At 34.6% G+C, this 25,756-nt stretch overlaps 1 protein-coding gene and 1 pseudogene across 1 annotated transcript; one reads left to right on the top strand and one right to left on the bottom strand.

Moving 5' to 3' along the window:
* Positions 1-223: 223 nt before the first annotated feature.
* On the bottom strand, positions 224-25,756 carry AstA-R1 (allatostatin A receptor 1). Its single transcript, XM_086836609.1, has 9 exons — positions 25,284-25,756; positions 11,134-11,323; positions 10,968-11,063; positions 10,191-10,341; positions 6,184-6,302; positions 4,804-4,879; positions 3,384-3,539; positions 3,198-3,306; positions 224-2,147 (listed from the first exon to the last, which is right to left on the bottom strand). The coding sequence occupies exons 1-8, from the start codon at positions 25,576-25,578 to the stop codon at positions 3,202-3,204; spliced, it is 1,188 nt and encodes a 395-aa protein (XP_086692735.1). The 5' UTR covers positions 25,579-25,756; the 3' UTR covers positions 224-2,147; positions 3,198-3,201.
* LOC110184351 (dihydroorotate dehydrogenase (quinone), mitochondrial pseudogene) lies at positions 9,013-10,113 on the top strand (annotated as a pseudogene).

Consider the following 25,756-nt stretch of genomic DNA (forward strand, 5'->3'; position numbering starts at 1 on the left):
TCAAAGATCATAACTTATCCAAAAATGCATTCATTTCAAATGCAAACTGTGAATGTAAACTGTAAATATAATATGTATAAGTGAATGAAATGAAAGCGGGGATTACATAATTGTTTTGAGCTTCCTTTCTTGTTGTGCTTAATGGACACAATTTTATTTCGATAAAAATGATTTCAAATTTTGATAGAATTAAATATTGTGATCCCATAAAAACACGCATTAATTTAGTGTACACAGAGTCATCAATTTTTATTTAACACAATAAACAAAATTTATGGTACATTACATTCATATACAAATACAATATAAATACAATAATGCCAGCTTTTTGCCTTACACTATATATAATTGTAACTATTTGTTGTTGCTTAATGGGAAATGAAATGATTGCATATTCATTTCACATCCCTAGTTTTTGTTTGTTTGTGTGGCTTTGGCGGCTAGTAAATACCCTACATTTAAGCGGGCCATTACAAAAAAAAATTCCCTTATATCCTATATAATATTTAAAATTTTTCTCAACTAGATTTTGTTTCCGTTTAGCTTTGTTCGAAAAAATGTCACTTTCGGTTCATTTCTTTTTCTAAATTCAAATATTGTTCAATTCCACAACTGTGCTAGGAATGCAGTAGGATATATAGTACATTTGCAATTATAATTATATATATAATATATATACATAAGTATATATTTTTATATATGCATATGTATATATATATAATTTATATTAGTTAGTTTCTTATATATAATTATAAGTTTCATTAATTAATCTTAGCTTATACTCAAATTCAAGCAAATTTAGAAAACATTTTCTGTTAAGGCAAATACAAAAAGTGTATGTAAAAATATTTAAAAGGATAATCAAAATATAATTTATAATAATATTTTACTTATATTTAATATGTAAAAATATTAAACGATTTTTGTAAAATTCTTCCATTTTTAATTATCATTAAAAACTTGTGTCATAACTAAAGCTCTTACAATGCGAAACAATTTGCTAACTTAGAATATAATACGCTTTAATACGCTTAAATTAAAGTAATAAATGTTTTTGGTTTTAAAAAAAGATGCTTGAATCCTGGTTGAATAACTTAATTAGCATAAATGAATCGCTCAAAAGGATTAAAGGACTTACATATACATATGCAAATGGGATTCATATTCAATTGAGCTTTGCTAGTACAACAGATTAGCACTATATTATAAATTTCAAATAGAATTACTATTTGAATGTTTACACTTAATGGCTATCAAAAATTTCAGACATCCTTGTGCTACTCCTTTCTTTTTTTCCATGCAATTTATTTGAATTGAAAACAATTAGTTATCAAAAATGTTCAATGTAATTATATGACAGAGAGATAGGGGAATCCCTTCCATTTCCCTGTGGCAAATCTCTTATGTTCAATCAACTCTGGTCATGTAATTTAATTATTTAAATTTTGTGGCTGCCAGCGGGCTTCCTTAATTATAAAATTCTGCTATTAAACGCTTAATTACTAAATGACACGCACATGTACATGCAATACAAAAAAAGGAAGGGTTCTACACATTGTTACAGGAACTACTTTGTCCATTAACGTGAATCCATTTAATCCTACTCATTATTTTAATTTGTATGCATTTTTTTATTGCCAATCATCGATAACTGTCAAAGGGAATACAGAGTATCTTCTTCAGCGCTTTTAATAATAATTACAATCATTTTCGTTTTCAACAATTGGATTGTAAGCTTGACTTTCTTTTTATAAAATTTCATCGTCCATTATTTATATATTTCCAATTTATAATTTAAGTTAACACTGTGTTTTGGTTTAGTTTCAAATGAAAATAATATAAAAAAAATATCTTGTCTATGCATTTACATTAATGTTTGCTTACTATATTAAAAATAAAAATCAACAGAAAAACAACAAATCACATTTTGAAATTCGGAAAATTATATTCTCCTTAATATAGACATAAATTTATGTATAAATTTGAAATATTTAAATATATAGTTAACTTATGAATTTACATGCGCCGCATTTTATCTTTGTTTCACTTAATATTTGTTAGTTTTAAATTCACATTTCCAAGTTTTGTTTTAGGAAATCGCCTTCAAAAATGATGTGACGACCTCCAAAGCAATTCATTTCCAGGAGCTGTAAATAGAAAATAAGATTTTTATAAACAAATTAGAAACAAAAATATATTTAAGATATTTTTATCTAAAATAATATTTAAAACTAGAAAGGTAGCTAACTTCGGCACGTCGAGTTTTGTATAACATTGTAGATTGAAATTCGATCAGTATGAATTACTAGAATTTAAATTATATCTTTATGTTTAATAAAACAATGAAATAATGACTGCTTTCATTATATTCACCGTTTTGCATTTTTCTTTATTTTTAATGATTGTCTGTATGTAGCTATATGATTTATTAGTCCGATTTTCATAAAATTGTACACAAATTTCTAGATTAATATATAATGACTATATATTAAATTTGATGAAAATCTGTTAAAAACTGCAAATATTATAGTTTTTTCTTTAAATTTTCCGATCGGTTCTATGGCAGCTATATATCTATATATATATTTAGTCCACCGATTTGCCATGCTCCGACTAATATACTAGTAAAATTATACAAAAGAATAATCCCTTTGTTTCATTCAAATAGCTTGCTGTTAAATTCATTCCAAATATATCTCGCACATCTGTGCATATGATTCCCAACTGGTTCTAACATCCCCGGAACGAAGTGTCTTCTACCAGCCAAGTTTCGGATACGTGTTGTGATATAAAAGTTGCAAGTCATTGTTTATTAGTGTTTAAAGTTATTCACTGATCATACTGTTCAGAGTTACTTACTGGTTATAGCAACTTACTGATCAAAGATATTTACTGGTCAAAGATACTTACTGGTCATAGATACTTACTAATCAGAGTTAATTACTGCTCATAGTTATTTCTTGATCTTAGTTACTTAATGTTCATTTATACTTACTGATCATTGTTACTTACTGGTCATAGATACTTACTGATCATTGGTACTTAGTGATCATAGCTACTTAATGTTCATATATACTTACTGATCATAGTAAATTACTGATCGTAGTAACTTACTTTTAAAAGATACTTACTGATCCTAAATATATATAAAGAAAATAAAATATTGAGGCACGGTCCACCTAGGATCCCAGACTTACCCTCTTAGAGCATTTCAACATTGGACGTTCCGTTGCCGGTTGCAGTTCGCGTGGTCTTGGTCATCTGCTGATTGGTCATCAGAGGAGGCGGGCTACCACACCAAACCACCTGGATAATTGTTATTTAAAAGATTATTATTTCAAAATTTATTATTTATATAAAGAGTCACGAAGAAGTGCGCTCACCTTTCGGAAAGCCTTGCGGAAGTTGTCGGACAGGAAGGCGTAGAGTATCGGATTGATGCAGGAATTAGTGTAGGCCACCACATGCGAAATGATCTGGATGATGACCGACAGATGACTTGCCCCATAAAGATTTAGGGCCTTCAACACAAGTATAACCTAAAGGAATAATAGACGACAAAACATGAAGTAAAACATGGGAATAATAGTAAAAATGTTTCTCTTAAAGTGCCCCAAAATTGTCTCTGTCCCTCTTTTACTCCAGCTCCCATTTTCTCCCTGTCTCTCTCGCTCCCTCTCTCCCTCTTTACATCTTTACCTCTATCATATTCAGTACGTCTCTCTCTGTGTATCTGGAGAATTTTCTCTTTCTCTCAAACTCTCTCTGCTCATCTCTAGAGATACCTGCTGCTATCTCGCTCTCACTTTCTCTTTTCTCTTTACTTGGAGAGTATAAATAGAGGCACTGCTGTCGCTCTGCCCTTAGTCTGTCCGTGGACTCCCCGCTGTTTACATCTCTAGTGATTAGTGATAGTGATTGTCCTTCGACCCCAAATATATCATCTGAGCAGTGCAATACCTTTCGATAACCAGGAAGATGCTCACTTCATTAAATACCCCTGCAGGGTACTATAATTATTATAAAGTAAAGGATCTTTTTGATATATTGCATATATTAATGTACAAATATATATCAATTAATGTTCCAATAAGATATATATGAATAACAAAATATAGCCTTCTCATTTAAATATACATGTCTTTTGGATGCTTGCCATATACTGGCATTGATAAATGCAATTCTGCTCTTCTTCTGCACATCAAGTAAGTGTCTGATTGTGTAATTGTAATTTCGTTTGTAATTTGCGAGCACATTGATTTTGTGCAAATACTTTTGAAGGATGCAAAAGAAGCAAGGAAGCGATTGCAGCAGCTGCTGTTCGTCCTTTTGCTGGCTTATTAAACATTTCAGAAAATAAATTGCGATTGACCGGAAACGGAAATGTCAATTTATCGCCACTGTTTGCCAGCACATTCAAAGGCAGCTGTTGCTGGCTGCCAAGTGAAGCCTCTTGAAATGTAAGTAAAACTTTAAGTAAATTGAATATATATATTAAAAGTATATATATATCGAATTATCGACTAAAAAACGGTATTATAATTTTAGTCAGAAGCTCGAAACGTAGTGAAGGAGTCATTTCCGACCCCATAAATTATATATATTCTTGATCAGCATAAACCGGCAAATCTTTATAGGTATAAAAAAGAGAAACAAATTTTTGAAAAATTTTTTTTCTATTTTTTTAAGCGGTTTTTTCATTGTCATAGGTAATTATAAATTTATACCTATGACAACCTAAACAACAGTTTAACTCATAACTTTAACATAACTCATAACTTTTAACATTAACTTTATACTTACATGAATTGGCAGCCAACAAATGGCAAAGGCCAGAACGACAACAACAACCATTCGGGTGACGCGTCGCTTTCCTTTGCTGCAAAAAAAAAAGACAAAAGAAAAACAATCCATAAAGTTAGTCAGGAAAATATATAGAGATAGTTCACAGTTGTGGTTATTCAAATATATGTTTGTACTATTTGCATTGAATATAAATTATGCTGCAAATCCTTGCTCTGTGATTTATGAACTTTGCGTGCATATTGCAACTTCATTTCCATTCAAGTTTAAAACGCAGCCTATATCCAATCCCTGTCAAATATTTACATACATAAATATATACTGATATATATAAATATATAGATTCTGGATAGTGTGTGAAATATATGACAGTCATTCTCAGTAAATATGTGCACATTAAAGCTGTTCGAAAACTAAGTTCATACCATTTATTTTATGGCCTCTTCTATTTATTTTCATTTTCAGTTTCGCATTGTATTTATTTGTTTAAAAAGTAAAGTGAAATCTGCAAAAATATTGGCATTTTAGGGGATTGGGATTGGATTGGGATTTTTAAATTGGTTTTATTGCATTTAAAAATAAATTATTCTGAAATTATTCAGCTTAATAATACATTTTAGGAAACTATTTAACATTAACCAAAATGTTTACTTAATTTTACTTCCTTGGCAGTTTATTTAGTTTATTTCTTTAAGAACTAAAACTTCTTCAAAGACTTTAAGGGAAAATGATTAAGTAGAATTTAATAGTACTTCATTTTCGACGAAACCAAAGTTTGCCAAACTAAATTAAAAGTATTCCCAAGCTCAGACTTTAAGCACTGCAATTGAGTTTATGCGAAAGGAGGTTTAAAGTTTAAAGTTAATAAAAGTTTAACTTGAAATTAATGGTCGGTTATCCTAAGCACGTAAGGGAAAGTTTCCTGTTTTCCTAGTTTTCTGTAAAGTTAAATTTAAGGTAGTCAGGATTCGTTTAGCTACAAATTTAAAGATAAAATGTTGCTATAAAATATTTAAAGAAAATTTTAGAAAATATTCATAGAAAATATTAAAAATAATAAAATTGACCTCGTCCCATTTCATTTCCTAGACTGCCTGTCACTGGACTTTACCCGATTCCTTCGATGGAGTATTCCTCAAATTTGTACTGACGATGTCTTTCAGTTTCGTTGACCCCTCGACTACTTAAAAATGCATGAGGAAAACCCCATGAGTTTTCCTTTACCAGCCTAATAAAGAGACATGAATCATTGTCCACACGAGCAGAAACAGAATGAGAATCAGTAGCAGGAGGTGCCAGGAAAATGTTCCTCCCTCGGGTACACAGTGCGTATACTTAATTTCTGTTTCTATATATATTTATTTTTGTTTTTTTACTAACCGTGACTCGGCAGAAGGTTTGCAGCCTGGAGCACTTTTCCACAGACGAGCCAGCATTCCGATGTAAAGGAAGCAAATCAGCGTCAAAGGTGCCACATACGATGACAAAAAGAATGAGACCTGGAAAACAGGAAATATAAATCAGGATAGCTGATTATGAAATCATTTACTTTTGAAAAAGGAATTCTTAAATCATAGAAATTCTTAAAACTAGGGAACATGTTTTAGAATATTTAAAGTTCCAGTGTACAAAGAAAATCTCAGGAAATCGTTTAAAATAAATTAGAGTACAGAAGATTAAGATTATATTTTATATAATATATGATTGTGTTTTTCGAAGGTAGGTTGCCTATTCAGTGGTCTATTTCAGCAAATTAAATTGCTTTGGACAGTATTTATATTCTTTTTAAATTTCAATTAAATATTTCGTATTTTAACCAACTTTAATTGAAATATATTCATACATAGTTAATGCTGGGCACTTATTCCCTTTGCCACCATCATAATAACTTTGCTGCTTATCATTTTCTGTGTCCGGTCGAAGGTCTTTTCCTCTGCCATCTGCTGCCATGTCAGCAGCGGCTTTTGTTTTTTGCATGAAAATTGTGAAAATCGCTGACCCGTAATGCTGACCAGATACCAGAAATGAGTGCCAGACACCTCTCAAGTCCCCTCCCGAAACTATCCTTCCATTTGTATCTATGGAAAAGGGATATCCATTGCATCCTCTTCACTTCAACAGCTGCCGCTCACCCATAGTCCTGAGAGACACGAATGAATATAGTTTGCATATATGTATATATATATAGCCTTGAAATATGTCTGTAAAAAGATAATGAGGAAAAATTCACATGCTTGTGCCAAACTATTTATCCTTTTTTTGGGGAGAGATTTGCTTGGGGTTTATTCATAAAATTAACTAATGAATCCTTGGTCATATTTCTACTAAAAGGATATTGATTGTATTTGTTTGAACTAAAAATAAATTTATATATATTTTAAATATATTTATTATGACATTAAGAACCCACTGCCTAAAGAATTTTGTTTAAAAAGGTAATATAAAATGAATGAAAGCTTCAATCAATTTGTATTTAATGTTTAACTATAGCTTTTAAGCTAATTCACTGGAAAATAAGTTTATAATTCGCAGTAAATTTACGGTTTAAGCCGACCTTCTGCATTGTTAAGACCATTGGCCTTTTTTTAAACTTTCAAGAGCTGCCTGAGTTTTGGTATTTAAAATATTTTTAAACTGAGGAATTGCGGTCCAAGTGGTACCTTCTCGTCCAGCTTCAGGCCTAAAATTCATTTGGTGCCTCAACTTTCGAGGGGATTCGATTTTTCTTTGATTGCGCCTGCGGTTGGGTGGCTGCCATCAGCCAAGTGTAAATGATTAAGGGGATTCCCTCCTGCCGGAAAAGTGGAAAACGTGGAAAAGCGGAAAGCAGGCAATAAAAACAATAAAACACACACACGGCAGATCGAAATATGCACAAAGGTGCAAGTCAAAATAATATATTACATCAGTTGTGAGCCGCCAAATAAAGGCAATGAAACGGAAATCGGGAGGACATTCTGCAATTGTTAATAATCGTTGCCACGTCCTTCGCATTCATATTCTGGGGGCGGAAGAGGTGCTGCGAATGCCTGACAGTCATGGCATCGAAATCACTTTGTTGGGATTATCCGTCCATGGCCAATGAACACGTCGTTTGTTATCGACACCGAACAAGGCAAGGACAACGCGTCGAGAAGGAGTGACATAATCCATCCTGACACATCAACAGATCCATATCTGTATTCGAATACGAAGGGAAGTCCTGGGGCTTCATATTCAGATCTGGGGTTAATATGTATATCTGCTTCAGTTGGAGTTATAAGGGTATATTTCAGCATAACTCATTTAAATGCTTTACAAGTCCAACATTTAAATTATTAAAGAACATTGAATTTTCGATGGATAAACCCTGAAATATTTTATATGATATCTTTAGGCACTTACAACGATCTCAGCTGCTTTTTAGTCGAATTGTCTTCATAATAATTATAAAGAAAATAAAAGTTTAAGCTATTAATGTGTTTCTTTGGTAAATTCCGAATTTTGAAGTGACTTAAAGATACCAATGACCCAAAACGAGGTCAAACTTTAGTATATCCTAATATCTTTAGTTGGGAGACTATAAAGATCCCTTTTTTGGATGGTTATAAAAATAAAAAATATACACAGAAACGATAGATACACATAGTCCATGGACTGGCCATGAAATTTTACAACACAATCGTCATAAATAAAAGTGGCCCAACTTGAGAGAGAAACTTCTTCTTTTCTTTTACATTTTGTTGTTATTTTCACCCCTCCGTTCAAACTTTATGCGGATGCTAATAAAAAGCCATAAACTGAAGTGTGTGCCATGTGATAAATGGTGGGGGAAGGCCTTCCAAGGGCCAAGTACACTTAATACTCCGCCTGACCCAAAAAATTGCTCCTGGGATTTGTCCATAAACGAGGAGTCTCTTCAGACACTCAGCGAAATGAATGAAATTGCCGCAGGAGTTTGAGAACTTAATGAGGAGCCATTACCCTCTCTTCGTGTGAAAATGATTGAAATTATGAATTGACTTGAAATTTTAAGGATTATATAAACAGTTTTAATATATATTATAGTAGGACAGTTGGCACAAAATAAGCTTTCATTTTACATTATAATAGTGTTTTCCTAAATTGTATCTTTTACAAAATATATTCGTCTTTGAGTAAAGTACATTTGTGTATATTTCATAGCGTTCCCTTAGTAGTAGTTGTTATTGATAGGCATCGATAATTATTATGGATCAGGATCACATGAAGAATGCAATCAGTGTTTGTTTTTTTGTGGTAGATTTTGTAGACATTATTCCGGGTGAATTTCCAGCGTTCCCTGTGCATCCTTACAGCCGAAGCAGCTGCCGTAGTGGCTGGCCTTTAAATGTAGAAGGATCAGGATCAGATGTCCTTCAACATTTGTGAAGCCAGCCAGGCATACGGTTGCTGCCACCAGAAATCAGTCTCCATCTGGATTTGCTTGCCTGGAAGAACTGTATGTGTTCGGTGTCCCAGTACCAAGATGACATAAACCTGCACACACCGTTCTTTGGCCAGCTGCTTAGCAACATTTGAGGAGACTTCACGACTCGAGATTCAGCTCCATCAAGGTAGGAACCATCACATCCATCCATCCCAAGGAAGGTAATCCAAAGTGTAGGGTTTTTCGTTTATCCAAGGATCGAGCCATCATCAACCGGTATGGGTTTAACAGAGGAAGTCACCAGGTGGTGCTCCAGGAGCTGCTCAATCACCACAGCAAGGAGATCTTCAATGGCATACTGGGGGTCAATCTGGGTCGAAACAAATCCCCCTAAAACCATATGCAGGGTGTGCGAATGTTCGGTCCCGTGTCTGATATCCTTGCTATCAATGAGAGGAGACCCAATACCAAAGACCTCCTCTAAATACAGAGTAAGTAGAAGCTAAAGGAACTGATTGAAAAGTTTACCTGTTACGCGGTCGAATGTGGAGCAAAAACCAAAATCTTCTTGAAACTCTCACCCGACCTGCCTCTGGACGACATGAAGGACATCGTTTGGGTGATACAAGAGCAAGCTCAGCCAAGTGAATACTCCGATGGTGTCCAACAGGATGGTGTCTAGCATGGAATGTGGAATCCTATGAACTGGCCTCGAAGGAGGGAGGATTGAGAGGTCCCCCAGCTCAAGGCCCGATCAAGGGAGATGATCGCCCAAATGTATGTATTTAGATGTAGAAGTGTTATGTGAATGAATACTTTTGTGTCGCCTACTTTCCTGGTTAAAATACTTTCTCACATTTTTTCTATGACTACTTTTCCAGGTACTTGGGTTTCCTAGTATTTCACATGTCCCTACAAGTTGTCCTCACGTTTCGAAGGGAATGTATAAACTGGGCTGGATTCGCTGGTAAAGTAATATGAAAGTCGACTTGAAACTTACCTGAAAACCGACCAGACTCCACACTTCCTCCTCTGTGGAAAAGACGCAAGCTGTCCCGGCATTTCCATGATACTGATAGATTCGCACCGAATGCGAAAGAGCCACTGGAATGGCGGTGGTGACAATTGTTATCCAGGCACACATGATGGCTCTGCAAATAAATAATATATATCTTTATAAAACTATGTTAAGCAAAGCTTTAATATTTTCCAAGAGTCTTTTTTCTGCTTTTTAAATTTCTTAACCCACGGATAAGTTTTTTAATCAAGAAAGTTTGTACTTGGACAAGAACAAATTCAAAAAGATTGCTCGACAGTTTTTGTGGGTTTTAATTTCTGAAAAGTTATTCTTAGATGACCTTAAAAAATGTGTCATAAAATTTGATGGAAACTTTTTTAAGGCTGCAAGACGAAAAGGCTTTCATTGAGGTTGATTTCCTCAAAGACTTGAGCTATGCAAGATTTTAATGTGCTATCTTTGGCTCAAAGGCAGAGGTCACAGGTTGGTAAGCAAGGCAAACTAATTATAAAGGACAAATTGATGCAATTGCTCTAGATGATATGGAAAGGAGCTGTTCCACTTGCAGAAAAATTGTTGGGTTACAGTTAAAGCTATATTTTTGATATAAAAGAACAAATTTTGATAGTCGAATTCAAAGGCATCTAAGGTATATACTATCTAATATTTTCTCAAATTATTTGCAGCAATCAGACATACTTGTTGAATTATTCTGAATTTTTTCGGGAAGTGTAAGGTATATGTATAGAGAGGACTTACAGTGTGGCATTGCGTTCGGTTCGCAAGGACATGCTCGTCACGGGATGGACCACGGCCAGGAAGCGATCAAAGGACATCAGTACCAGTGTGTAGACACTGCAGGTTCGTAGTGATTAGGTGTGGCTATAATTTAATATACTATATAATGCGATATATCCTAACTTACCTGCAGTGGCAGGTGACCACAATCATGTACTGGACGAACTTGCACCAAACATTGCCGAATGGCCACTCCGGCAGGACATAGTCGGTGGCCGTGAAGGGTACGCAGAAGATGACGAACAGGATGTCCGAGACGGCCAGGTTAATAATCAGCAAGTTGGTGGTTGAACGCATCTGTTGGTTGGCCACAACCACTGGAAGAATATTCAATTTAAATATAATATACTATAAAATATATATTTAATATATATCAATGTATGCTTGAGTGAGCTGGAAACTTTAAGGAATTCCTCATGTTAAGGATCGTGCTGCCATGACAATACTTGTTTTTACTTACTGCTTTGTACTATTTGACCCCCATTTTCTACCTCTATTCTATCAGGCTCCTCCTGCCCTTTTTTAAAGCTTTTCCTTGTCCCCTGGAAAACCTCCATTCTTGGCTTTGGCCCTACAAGTTTTTCTTTTCCCTCAATTACGCGGACAAAAGGCAGAAAACAACGAGGACTTTTCTACTGGTTGTACTAGTGGTGTGTGTGTACTGAGAGAAATTATTGAACAATTACAAAATATCCATAATATTTGGTATAATATAAGAAGGGATATGTAACCTATATTTCTTTATATTTTTATTATGAATAGTTTTATGCTAAGTTTCAAGTATAATTACTTGGAACTCAAATATTTCTTTTCAGTGTTTAAGAGCTGTAAAAAGTCACAAAGCAAGGAAAATACAAGTAAAACAGGAGTCTGGCATTGTTGCCGCTTTCTGCTTTCACTTTTTGACCCCCTGTCTTCGAGCTTTCCCTGACCCTTACCCTTAGACTTATCCACCTTCTCTGTCTTCTTTTTATATATTTTATTTTTCTTGTCCACTTGCAATTAGCCAACAATTTATGTCGCTCCTCACAAAAGAAGCGTGACAAAGGAACAGAGGAAACAAAAATATATGTAGAAAAAAATAGATGAAAGAAGTTGTCCTGCAACAAAATGTTATTTTGGTCCAGAAAAAGATGCCATGAGTTGATGCCAATGGATTGATGTTGGCCACGAAGCCAAAGGAAGTTTCAAACTCTAAAAGTTAGCAATCATTTAAGAAGAAAGTGAAAAATTGAGAGGTGAAATGGGGGAAATTCAGGTGCCACAGTCAACGGAAATAGGAATTGTCCTGAGGCACACTTAAATCAAATATGTTCAAGTTTAAGAAAAAATTAAAAAAAGAAACTATTAGTGTAAAAATAAAACAAGAAAGGAAGTTAATTTCGGTAAAGAATATTTTATATACCCTTGCCAAAAATTGATCATAACTAAGTTAAAAAAGCATTAATTAATGCATTCTTTAAGTCTATTTTTATTGGCAAGGCGACGCTTAAAAATATCATAACTAAGCCAAAAATGAATCAATTTCTATTCGGAAAACGTTTCTATGCTAGTTTTTATTAGATTAACAAGTCTGCATACTCAATTTAGTATTTAAAAAAAATTAAAATTTTTATAATTTTTTTGTGTGAATTTTATAAAAATTTGAAAAAATTTGAAAATGTTTATTTTCTACCGGACATAGCTATATCGATTCAGCTTTTGATGCTGATCAAGAATATATATGATTTATAGGGTCGGAAATGATTCCTTCAACTTTTGACTAAAATTATAACACCCAAAAAGGAGAGAAATATGGACCTTATTTCCCTCATTTGTGAACTTGCTTCTTATTTTCTTTCCCTTTTTTTTAAGAGTGCAAAAGTACTTACAGCCAGGTGAGGCCGCAAATCAATTTCCGTTTCAAATATATATTTAGCACAGGATGTTTCAAGGTAAACAAAAAGAGCAAACCCTAGGAAATAGGCAGAACGAACAAAAAGCAATGGAGTAATAAACAGCAGCAGGAATATGAAAAGGAATATCAATGGGAATGGCAACAATAATAACAATAAATAAATAACAATACATATAAAAAGGATACCTATTTCTGTACATATAGATAGTATATATTCAGAAACAAATATTTGTTTCACCGGCAGCCCATTTTAACCCTTGCCAAAATGTTATCTTGGGGCTTTCAATGTTTATTGCATCAGTCAGCCGGTAGAATAGGTTTTTGGCAACAGATTGTTGGCCAATTGTTGCCACTTTGGCATTTGTTTTCTCTTTCTTGTTTGTCTGGATTACTTAACTTTTGCTTAAATTCATAAAATGCATAATACAAATACTTAAATAAATAATAAAACCATTTAACCTAGGGAACTCATACATTTATGATGATTAGTCTAGGTTTTAAGATATTACTACTACGTCTTTAATTATAAATTTTTTTCCACTTCGTTAGTAATTTAAAGGGTTTCTTTTGTTTTAAATATGGCCCATTTGCCAACATTTAGTCTGGTTTTATTTTATCAATTATAGAAAAATAAAGAAATGCGACTAAAAAATCATTTGTTCCCTGTGGTTAACCAACTTTTTGTGGCCGCAATATTCACACACACAAAGAGTACTGCAAAAAAGGGTTCAAAAAGGAAATCTGCATTTTTGTTGGGACATTAACTTTTTCCCCACCATTAAAGAACAAAGTGTGCCAGTTTTTGTTTTCCCTCCGCCTCTTGTCTAGCTGGCATTTTACAAAATAATAAAGAGTGGCATAATTTATGGGCCAAGGTATACAGTGCCTCTTCCATCCCAACAAAAACGCCTCTTTTTTAATGCTTACAAAAAAATAGGAGTCCTGACTGAGGCAGATTACATATAAACAAATAATCAGGCATGCATATGTTGCCAGTGTGTGGGTGTGTCCTAGACAGGATTTCCTGTTCACTCGCATCTGAGGGGCATAAATTCACTTTTATTGAACTTTAATGTCACTCTAATGCCTGCCCATTTCCTCTGGCATCGTCAGTACTCCTTTGCCTGATCCTGTTTGTCCTCTTCTCGCCTCCTTATTTTAGCCTGTAATTGATGCACTTCACAAGGGTGTGATGGGTTCCACATGGCGTATACGTAATCTGAACCTTATTTAGGAGCAAAAAGTAAAGAGTTTTTGCATAATAACAATGTGTAATTTTTTAAAAAGTGTTTAAGCTCATTGCTATATGCTATTTTAATATATATACTTATATAAATTCATTATATTCTCGTTTTTATATATTTCCACATGGCGTATACGTAATCTGAGCATTGTTCAGTAGCAAAAAGGAAAGAGTTTTTGTATTTAAACACGGCGTTTGTTTTTAATTTCTTTGAAAATGTTTCGGCTCATTTCTATATGTTATTTAAACATATAAATTTATATAACTGCATCATATTTATTCGTCTTTTTATATATTTCCACATGGCGTATACGTAATCTGAACCTAATTTAATACCAAAAAGTAAAGAGTTTTTGAATTTTAATAAGGTGCTTGTTTAAAATTTTTAGAATGTGCTTAAAATCATCATTAATTAACCCTAAATATGTATATGTGATTTTTTGCAATACAAACAAAAATAATTAAAAGTGCCTATAAACATCACAATCTCTTCAACAAGAACTTAACCATTTTTACGACAATTAAAACCATTGCTCATTAACTCAGAAATATCAGTGGCATAATTTTAATTCCATTGAATTTTATTCACAATTAAAATGTACAGTATTACAGACTTAGAGCTACTCCGATATTTGGCAAGGCTTTTGTTTTATGATCCAATTAAAGGCGGCCTTAGGTTCCTTTCCTGCTTAGTCCTTGGGTCATTAAGTGCATAAATGATTGCCATGCAGGAATATAGGAATTTTGGGCCTTGCAGTTGCCAGGAAAATCCCGTACAGTTGCTGCCTCTTAACTATGGCAATTAATTTAAAATTTAATGCACAGCAAACAGAGAGGCGGAGAGGTAGAGAAGCATCCTGTTTTGGCACATGAATATCCGGTTACAAGGGACCGAACCAAACCGGACAGAGCCTTTGTCCACTCTCCATTGTCCTTTTCTCGGCCATCTTCAGACTTCTGCCAGGCTTCATTATATCTGTTTCGCTTTCCTTTCCTTTATTTGCATCATTTGCCAGCCTAAACAAATACAATTTTAATGTCTGCAAGCAGAAATCAGTGGAAAGTCCTGGAAAATCAACGAGAACGAAGGATATTTTCCAGGGTCTAATTGGTTATAAGAAGATTCAGTTCTATTTATAATGTAAAAAAGTTAATTTTGTTTAATATTAATTCGAAAAGATAATTTTTAATATTAATTTTAAGCATCTGTAACTCTGGCATACCCTGTAATAGACCCAAGCAACTTGGCCTCTGAAAGAGATAAACCTGATATTTTATCTTAACAAGGGTACTTTACCCTTTCACAAGGACAACAATAGCGACGGCATCAAAAAATTACCATTTACATTATTTATATTAAATTACATTTAGATATAAATTTGGGACAACATTACCATTGATAAATAAACGCGAATCAATCAATCAGGGAGGCTGTCAGACAATAACACCGTAATAAATAAATAATTTAAATGAATGAATGTAATTGCATTAAATAGTTATTTAAGTTTTAAATCAAATAACCCAATTAAATTATGAACTAAAATATATATAAAGGAATATATAACATACTTTATAAGCTATATTTTTGTAGAGAAAAGTAAATATTTTGTACAGTGCAGTGGAAGTGACAGTTTTTCATAGGTGGAGTAGACAAGAAACTCTTTTTTGGAATCTCTTCCACGCTTTTCATTTCTTTTCGTCTATTTTCTTTCTTTTTTTTTATTATTTTGTGTTCGTTTTATCACCGCTGCATTGTTGGATTATTGATGGGACTTGCATCAGACAGAGGATGAAGATATCTACCTACCAAGGACTATTGGTAAGGGAACTTAAGGATCCGGACTGTGAAGGCGAGGGCGTTGCCACATGGCAATATGGCCATCATGGACGCATATGTGTCACCAAGAGTGTGCCACAAGTGTGTGTGGTGGATGAAGGAGATGTCGAAGGGTTGAAGGAGGAAGGACATCCGTGCCTTCCACCTTTAGGTTTTATTTGCTGGCACTTTTGTGATACTCTCTACCATCTTTTGTCCTTCTTTGGGAGAATAATAAAGAAGGTGGAACGAATAGAATGTTCCAAGGTTTGGAAACATTAAGAGCTACACATATTTTAAAATAGATTATAAAAAATATAATTAGACTCAAAAAGCCTTGCTTTATATTAGTTTTTAAAGTTGTATATTATAAATATTTATTATAGTGTTTCTTAGTCGTTTTTGTTATCCGGAACATAATGGTCTTATGCATATCCTGAAGCTGGAACACAACGGATGTCTGGCATTTTTTGTACCTGTTTCTCTGCCTTTGTTCAGCTAGCGAAGCTGTGTTCGGTTCCTTGGCTACCCGTGTCCTTTGGCCTTCACCCTTTTTCCCACAACATCTCACTTCTTATACAGTGCGATTGAAAAATATATAACCAGAAAATAAGAAAAGAAACTATGATTACCCCAAAGGCAAGCTTACTATTTTATTTGATTTTATTAATAATATTTATAATTTATTTTTTCATTTGTAACATATTTTCTTTCTTTTAAAAGTATGCTTAGTTTTGGATACTAAACTGATGTCAATTTAAATTCGTATTTAAAATCATACATTTCCTGCCACTAAGAACTAGTAGTTTGACTCGAAATGTGACTATATATATTTATATATATACATATTTAGTATAACCATTTCCATGTGTGTTATGTGTGTGTGTTAGCCCCCAACAGACATTGCATTGAAAAGTAAAACAATAAAATTGTACATGGCCCATAAAAAAGCATAAATATGACGAGTTTGCAGAGAGAGAGAGACAGAGAGAGAGAGAACGAGGGGGATGGAGAATGTCCTCTTTGCCCACGCACAATTGCCTGTGTGTGTGTGTACTCGAAGTGTCTGTGTGTGTTTGTGTGTGTGGCCCACTTGGGCATTGTTGTCTGTCCGCGTGTGCGGCCATGTTTGTGTTTGTATTGCCTGCTTTTAGGCGCTGTACCCAATTCAGGTTATAAATTTTATCACTATCAACGCAGGATAATAAATGTGTGTACGCCTTGTGGATTTGTGTGTAAATTTGGCCAACAAATACATATGTAGGTCCTGGCCATATGCTGCTTAAATGCCGTTTCATTGCATATTTCTGTGCGTACGTTTTTACGGAGGTATTTTCCTTCACAAAATACTCGCAAGTGTTGCCGCAAATTGCAACTACGTGCAGCCTGCAACATCCTTCAGCTGTCAGTATGGGAAAAGAAATCATACACTTGAAGGAATTACACAAAATAAGATAAATAAGTTGCTTGAAATGAAAGAGTATGGTACATTACAAGGGCTTCCCTTAATTCCAAGAGTCTTTCTTTGCTTTGTAATTTAAATCTCAAATCAAGGTATTTTTCTCCAATTTATTGTTAATATATATTTTAAAATAGAAATTTTTGGTTCGGTGTGGTGTTATACCGTCAAGGAAAATGACAAAAAACGTAGAAAATATGTGAAGCTCTTGAAAGATTGAAGCTTATCCCAAGGAGTGAAGTGCTCGGCAGTCTCCGATAATAAAGTGTTCAATGCTGGTCTATTAAACACGGTTAGGAGCAGGTGTATCCAGCACACACACACGTGCACACACATAACAGGATTTACAGGTGCAAGGACATACCTCATGCATGTGTGGCTGCTTGAAGGGTTGGTATTTTTCCAGGAATTATCAAACAGAGCAAAAAAATTGAGGAGAAAACTGAAGAAAACCTTGACTAAATTGTAGCAAAAGTCAGGTAAGGGCATAGGAAAGAGAAAAATAGGAAAACAAGAAGTGTTTTTCACATTCCATATACCTTTGTGGCATTATTTGCCTTTCACAATTCCTATTGAATTTTAACTGACTCTTAAGATGCAAAAACAGTTATGAAATATTTACAAATAAATAACAAAATAATTGTTTATGTTTACCTGCAATTCAAGGAAAGATGCTGGAAATGAGAAATGCATTTTCCAGCGAAAACTAATACCAACAATAGGGTGTGAAAACAGCTTATGGACACATTTCCTTGAAAACAGCATCAATGGAAAATATGCAAAGCTTCCACGGCAGCTGGAAAAATATTTTTCACATCTCCATCTGCCTATTTTCAATCCTTCCTTTTCGACATTATGTATCCTTGTAGCAGGAACCTTTGAAATCGTATTACGCTTTCGTTTAAGTTAATTCTGCGGTTCCATCTGTCCGAGTTTTGAATCAAAAGGATGAGGAAAATAGGGAAAAGGCTGTGTCGAATGTGAAACATGTTTGGGGTTTGGGACCAAATCGAATTTGTCAGGCCTGCCAGGACACAGCACAGTAACTGGAAAAAGGACTAGCAATAGGATTAAGTTGGGGTTGTCCAAACTATAAATTACCCTGCAGCCTAATATGCTTTTAAAAATATTATTAAATATTTTGCTGCTTAAATTTAATGCAAATTATTATTAATTTAATTCATTACACCCATTAAACTTAATTATTATTTATTTATACCATTCGAACAAAGGATGTGTTTTATCCTTTGTTACTTCAAATGCTTCTGAATTATTTATATGATAATAATCGGTTTGTTATACTGAAATCAGGCAATTCTCTTCTGCTGAACCTTAGTAAAAGATGAACAAAAGGATTGTGCTTGGGAATTGTGTCACGTTTCTGTTCGTCTGGCAATTACAATTTTATAAGCGAATTTTCCAGGACACTCCACCAAGTTTTCCCGCCGCCTGACGAAGGCTAATGCAAATCAAAGTGACAAGCAACCAAAAATATTGTGGAAACATAAATTATAATTAAGCATTTGGATTCCGGATCTGCGAATTTGTGCTTCTACGGTGGATTTACACAAATTGCTGTTGACAGTTTGTGTTCGAGCTGGGAAAACTTATGCATACATTTGCCAAAAATATCGTGTTGTTTATTTGAGTTCTAGGGAATTGCCTGTCGGATTATTTACACCGAAACAAATAAGGTTTATTCGAGGAAATGCAATCAATTTCCAAATTAATTTGAATTAAATTTATGCATTGAGTTGAATAAATATATTGAGAATAGTTACTCCTTAAGGTTTAGTGGTAATTCTTAAAGGTTTTATATATTAAATACCTTGCTATAAAATAAAAATGTAAACAAGAAGGGAAGCTAACTTTGGCACGCCGAAGTTTGTATACCTTTGCAGATTGAACCAACAGTAGGACCTGATATTCACAATCGAAAAGTTTATTATTTATATATTAATAAAAAAAATATATAATATTAAAATTATCGTCAGAAGCTTGCAACTTTTCCTAACATCAGCATCAACAGCTCCCCCTCCCTCCCTCTCCCTCCATCACTATCACTCTCGATCACTCTGTTATTCGGAATGTCCAACTCCCACTGTACATCTCCAGAGCTATGTTAACTCCTTCTCTGTAGCTGTCTCTGCCTCTCGCTTACTCTCTCGCTCTCACTTTCTCTGTTCTCTTGACTCGGGAAGTATAAATAGAGGCACTTCGATCGCCGCGAGCTCAGTCTGTCCTAGGGGTACCTAGTGTTAACATCGAAAGTGATAGTGGCAGTGATCTGATGATTACCCTTCAACCGCTGACGTGTCCTCTGGCCAATGGAATACATCTGGATAACCAGGAAGGGATCTGCGATGCCATGATTACCCTAATTGAAGGAAGGAAGTAAACAATGACGTGGCCTTCACCGAGGTAAGTCTTAATCATGACTTTTATATTATTTATATATGTAGATCCTGAAGGAGAGATCAGGCCATGGTCTAGATTCATCTGTGCTAGCTATGCATTTAATTTCCAATTAATATTCTTATTGCTCTGGATCCCATTTCTTAATTACATTTTAAAGTGATTCAACAAATTTGTATTCGGGATACCTACAAATGTTTACAGCCTAATTTAATAACATATTGTTCAAAGATATTGATTCCTTGTTCTCTCGATAATTTCAAAACTGACTTTGGCACCAGCTATAGCATTTGTTTATAAACATTTAAGATTAAAGCAAGGAAAAATAAGTGCAATTATTAAAAACAAGACATGTAAGGAATCAACAGTAGGACCTGATATTCACAATCGAAAAGTTTATTATTCATATATTAATAAAATAAATATAATATTAAAATTATAGTCAGAAACTTGCAACATTTCCTAACATCAGCTCATCAGCCTTCTCCCTCCCTCCCCCTCCCTCCCTCTCTATCACTCTCGATCACTCTGTTATTCGGAATGTCCAACTCCCACTGTACATCTCCAGAGCTATGTTAACTCCTTCTCTGTAGCTGTCTCTGCCTCTTGCTTACTCTCTCGCTCTCACTTTCTCTGTTCTCTTGACTCGGGAAGTATAAATAGAGGCACTTCGATCGCCGCGAGCTCAGTCTGTCCTAGGGGTACCTAGTGTTAACATCGAAAGTGATAGTGGCAGTGATCTGATGATTACCCTTCAACCGCTGACGTGTCCTCTGGCCAATGGAATACATCTGGATAACCGGGAAGATGCCATGATTACCCTAATTGAAGGAAGGAAGTAAACAATGACGTGGCCTTCACTGAGGTAAGACTTAATCATGACTATTATATTATTTATATATTTTGATCCTGAAGAAGAGATCAGGCCATGGTCTAGATTCATCTGTGCTAGCTATGCATTTAATTTCCAATTAATATTCTTATTGCTCTGGATCCCATTAGTTAATTAAAATTAAAAGTGATTCAGCAAATTTTAATTCGGGTTACCTACAAATGTTTACAGCCTAATTTAATAATATATTGTTCAAAGATATTGATTCCTTATTCTCTCGATAATTTCAAAACTGACTTTGACACCAGCTATAGCATTTGTTTATAAACATTTAAGATTAAAGCAAGGAAAAATAAGTGCAATTATTAAAAACAAGACATGTAAGGAATCAACAGTAGGACCTGATATTCACAATCGAAAAGTTTATTATTCATATATTAATAAAATAAATATAATATTAAAATTATAGTCAGAAGCTTGCAACATTTCCTAACATCAGCTCATCAGCCTTCTCCCTCCCTCCCCCTCCCTCCCTCTCTATCACTCTCGATCACTCTGTTATTCGGAATGTCCAACTCCCACTGTACATCTCCAGAGCTATGTTAACTCCTTCTCTGTAGCCGTCTCTGCCTCTTGCTTACTCTCTCGCTCTCACTTTCTCTGTTATCTTGACTCGGGAAGTATAAATAGAGGCACTTCGATCGCCGCGAGCTCAGTCTGTCCTAGGGGTACCTAGTGTTAACATCAAAAGTGGTAGTGGCAGTGATCTGATGATTACCCTTCAACCGCTGACGTGTCCTCTGGCCAATGGAATACATCTGGATAACCGGGAAGATGCCATGATTACCCTAATTGAAGGAAGGAAGTAAACAATGACGTGGCCTTCACTGAGGTAAGTCTTAATCATGACTATTATATTATTTATATATTTTGATCCTGAAGAAGAGATCAGGCCATGGTCTAGATTCATCTGTGCTAGCTATGCATTTAATTTCCAATTAATATTCTTATTGATCTGGATCCCATTACTTAATTAAAATTAAAAGTGATTCAGCAAATTTGTTTTCGGGTTACAAATGTTTACAGCCTAATTTAATAATATATTGCTTAAAGATATTGATTCCTTATTCTCTCGATGACTTCAAAACTTACTTTGGCACCAGCTTTAGCATTTGTTTATAAACATTTAAGATTAGAGCAAGGAAAAATAAGTGCAATTATTAAAAAAAATACATGTAAGGAATCAACAGTAGGACCTGATATTCACAATCGAAAAGTTTATTATTCATATATTAATAAAATAAATATAATATTAAAATTATAGTCAGAAACTTGCAACATTTCCTAACATCAGCTCATCAGCCTTCTCCCTCCCTCCCCCTCCCTCCCTCTCTATCACTCTCGATCACTCTGTTATTCGGAATGTCCAACTCCCACTGTACATCTCCAGAGCTATGTTAACTCCTTCTCTGTAGCTGTCTCTGCCTCTTGCTTACTCTCTCGCTCTCACTTTCTCTGTTATCTTGACTCGGGAAGTATAAATAGAGGCACTTCGATCGCCGCGAGCTCAGTCTGTCCTAGGGGTACCTAGTGTTAACATCAAAAGTGATAGTGGCAGTGATCTGATGATTACCCTTCAACCGCTGACGTGTCCTCTGGCCAATGGAATACATCTGGATAACCGGGAAGATGCCATGATTACCCTAATTGAAGGAAGGAAGTAAACAATGACGTGGCCTTCACTGAGGTAAGTCTTAATCATGACTTTTATATTATTTATATATGTAGATGCTTAAGGAATGATTAGGTCTTTGTCTAGACACAGCTGTGCTAGCTATGCATTTATTCAACCATTAATTTCCTTATTGCCATGGAACCCATTACTTATTTATAATTTAAAGTGATACAGCAATTTGTAATGATGATATCCACATCATAGATACTTACTAATCAGAGTAAATTACTGCTCATAGTTAATTACTGATCCTAGTTAATTACTGATCATAGATACTTACTTCTCATAGTTAATTAGAAATCTTATAAACCTTACTATTACTGATCATAGTTACTTACTGGTCATAGATACTTACTAGTCATAAGTACTTACTGATTATAGTTAATTACTGATCATAGATACTTAATGTTGAAAGATACTTACTGATCCTCTACATTTTACAACCGTTTCTCTGGCAGTTATATTATATAGTATTCCGATTAGATTAGATTAGAAGGTAGATTTTGAATCAAACTATACATAAACTTTATATGGTTGGAGATGACTCCTTTACTGCGTTGCAAACTTCTGACTGAAGTTATAATACCCTGCAAGGTTATAACAAATACCAAATAGACTTTGCCAGAACTTTTCTGTTCTAAATAATTGTATTAAAAGCATCACAGCAATTCTCTATTAGAAGTTTAAACAATTTTGATTAAATGATAACAAGAGTATAAAAACGATTTAATTTGAAATGTAATTTCCTGCCTTCATCTATCAATGTGTCGGTTGTGTTTGTGGTGAGAAATTGACTTATCTTCCCATAAAGTGCACACAAAGTGCACAGCATCCCTCAGATAAAATATTGGACAAATATGATTAAACGGGAAGGATAATAATGTCAGATATGATGACAATAATGGGTTTCTTAAAGTTAATATTGGGTTATGCCATTTTGACTTAATATTCTTCCATAAACCATAAGCTACAACTATAATATTAAAAATGCTCTGTGTTTTACCATAAAATTTATAGGTTTTTATTTAGTTAACACAGTGTTGCATTCTACAAACTAGGAAATTTCGCTATCACCACTGTCGTGCCTCTTATATTTGCCTTCATAATTTACCACAGAATCCACACGTTCATTTGCAAATCATTTATCATAATGTCACCAACGAAGCTGACAAAGTGGTTTTCCCACACAGTGCCATCTGAAGGAAAATTGAGAGGGAGGCTCGGGAAAGTGTGGGCAATAGGATGCCACTTGCGACTTTAATAAAAGTTTTCCACAGTCTGTCGGCAAAGAAAATGCTATAGATAGTGACAGAGAAAGAGACAGAGAGACATAGCAGAGGAAACCCACAGGAAAAACACTTTTCTGTGGGTTTGTTATTACCCAACGTCTTTCGCCAACTCATTTGTTTCTTGGATAACTTAAATAGAGTTTGAATATTAGTCTTTGTCTGATATATATTTTATTAAGGATAACATATAAAATATGCACTTTTATTCATTTAATTTTCTTTATTATAGTCATAAATCTAATTTTTATATTTATCTTTTCATTTAAATTTACTGCAAAGAGGTGTCTTATTATTTTATACTGTGATATCGACTTTTATGCCGATGTCTTGGGTTAAATTTTATCTTTACCTTTGTATTTTGTTATTATTTTTAGCCTTTCTCAGAGCTCTTTCACTTTTCTCCTTCATTTTTTGCTGCTCTTGACTTTTATTTTTTCTGCTGCATAGCAAAAAAAGCAACCTAAGGGGGTGTGGGCAGCATTTACACCTCTGAGAATTTTACACCAACACGTTGCAACATTGCAACAAGGAAGAACAACAAAAATTGTTAAAGAAGCAGAAAAAGGTTGCATGCAAAGTGAGTTTGCCTGTTGAGATTTTCTAGGCTTTGCTGATGATAGGACACACACAGATACACCTCTAAGAATACACACACATCCACAGGACCCACATAAGCTTAAGTGCTTCGAGGTAAAATCCTTCAGTTCTCTTAACCGCATTGCACAGTTTTTCATTGCCTACTTTTTGGGGCAGGAAAAAGGTTCGAATTCAATTAAAAAGTGACAAGTTCTACAAGTCTGTGGGAAGAGTCCAGACTTGGAGAAAAACAAGATTGATTAATAAATAAGTGTATTAAATATATAATAATAAATTAAACATGTTAATTTGTTAATACTTAAACTTTGTGATTGATTTTCTATTTTCTTAAAAGTTTTTTCTTGACTTAACTTAATTCATAAATAATTTGGTTTGTTTATTCTTACTTATAACTTAATGTATTTTTTCCAATTGGTTTTTGGTAAGAAAAGTTATTAAATTTGTGCAATTCCTGCATAAGTGCAATCTTAATGATCCCATTAAGCCAGATAAGGACACTTCACCCACTCACACTCATACTCACAGTCACACTTACACCTCTCTCCATTTCCCTCGACGTACCTTAATGGGATATAAAAAATCAATTAGCTTTCAGTTGAATGCTCAGCTCCTTCTGCAGGTTGTTCTTATATTTTTAAGCCCCTTTTTCCACTTCTCCTGCTCCTGTTCAGGCTTCATTTGCAATTATTACGCATTATTTGCAAGAGGTTGCTAATGAAAGTGTTGTGAGTACAGCCCTACACCGAGCGAAAATGGGTTTGTAATTCACAAAAACTGGATAAATTAGGAACCAGGAATTATATTACCATATGCTTTGTTCTATTTTTATTATATTTAAGATGAGTTTTCCCTATAAATTGTAATCCCGTAACTATTCAAGGGTAATTCAGCTCTCAGTCCTCTCCTTCTCAACCCTACTCTAGCCCTGCTTAAATCCCTTTCTGTGTGTGCATTTATAGTAATTATGCTACGGTTTTTCTGTGAGTGCACTTACCTAGTATAACCAGTCCGTTGCCCAGGAGTCCGGCAAATCCGATAATGCCAAAGAATACCGGAACTATTGTGGAGACGATGCGCTCAAGGGCCACACTCTCGGGATCATATTCCATGGAATCGTTGGCATTGTGATCCGAGAATTCCGAGGGAAATGTGAAGCTATTGGTGCTAGTGTTGCCCCCGCTGCTGTAGCTGTAGCTTCCATTGCTGCTGGTGGCCCCCAAAGAGGCTTTTGGCCAGCCACTAATTAGACTGCCCAACAATAGCATCGACATGGTCCGTCGGCTGGCCATCTTTCCCAATATATGTGTGATTATAGAGGCCAGTTATATCAGAGGCAAGCCTCGATTGGTAAGGGTTCTTTTAATGAGCTCTCTCCCCGCTTTCAGTCGAATCTATTGTGTGGCTTCTGGCACGCCCCCTGGGACGCCCGTCGCCTGATTTGCATTTCCGTGAGTTATCTTCCCCTGA

Source organism: Drosophila serrata, unplaced genomic scaffold (assembly GCF_035046125.1).
Source record: "Drosophila serrata isolate PLE 108 unplaced genomic scaffold, ASM3504612v1 contig_285, whole genome shotgun sequence".
NCBI lineage: Eukaryota > Metazoa > Arthropoda > Insecta > Diptera > Drosophilidae > Drosophila > Drosophila serrata.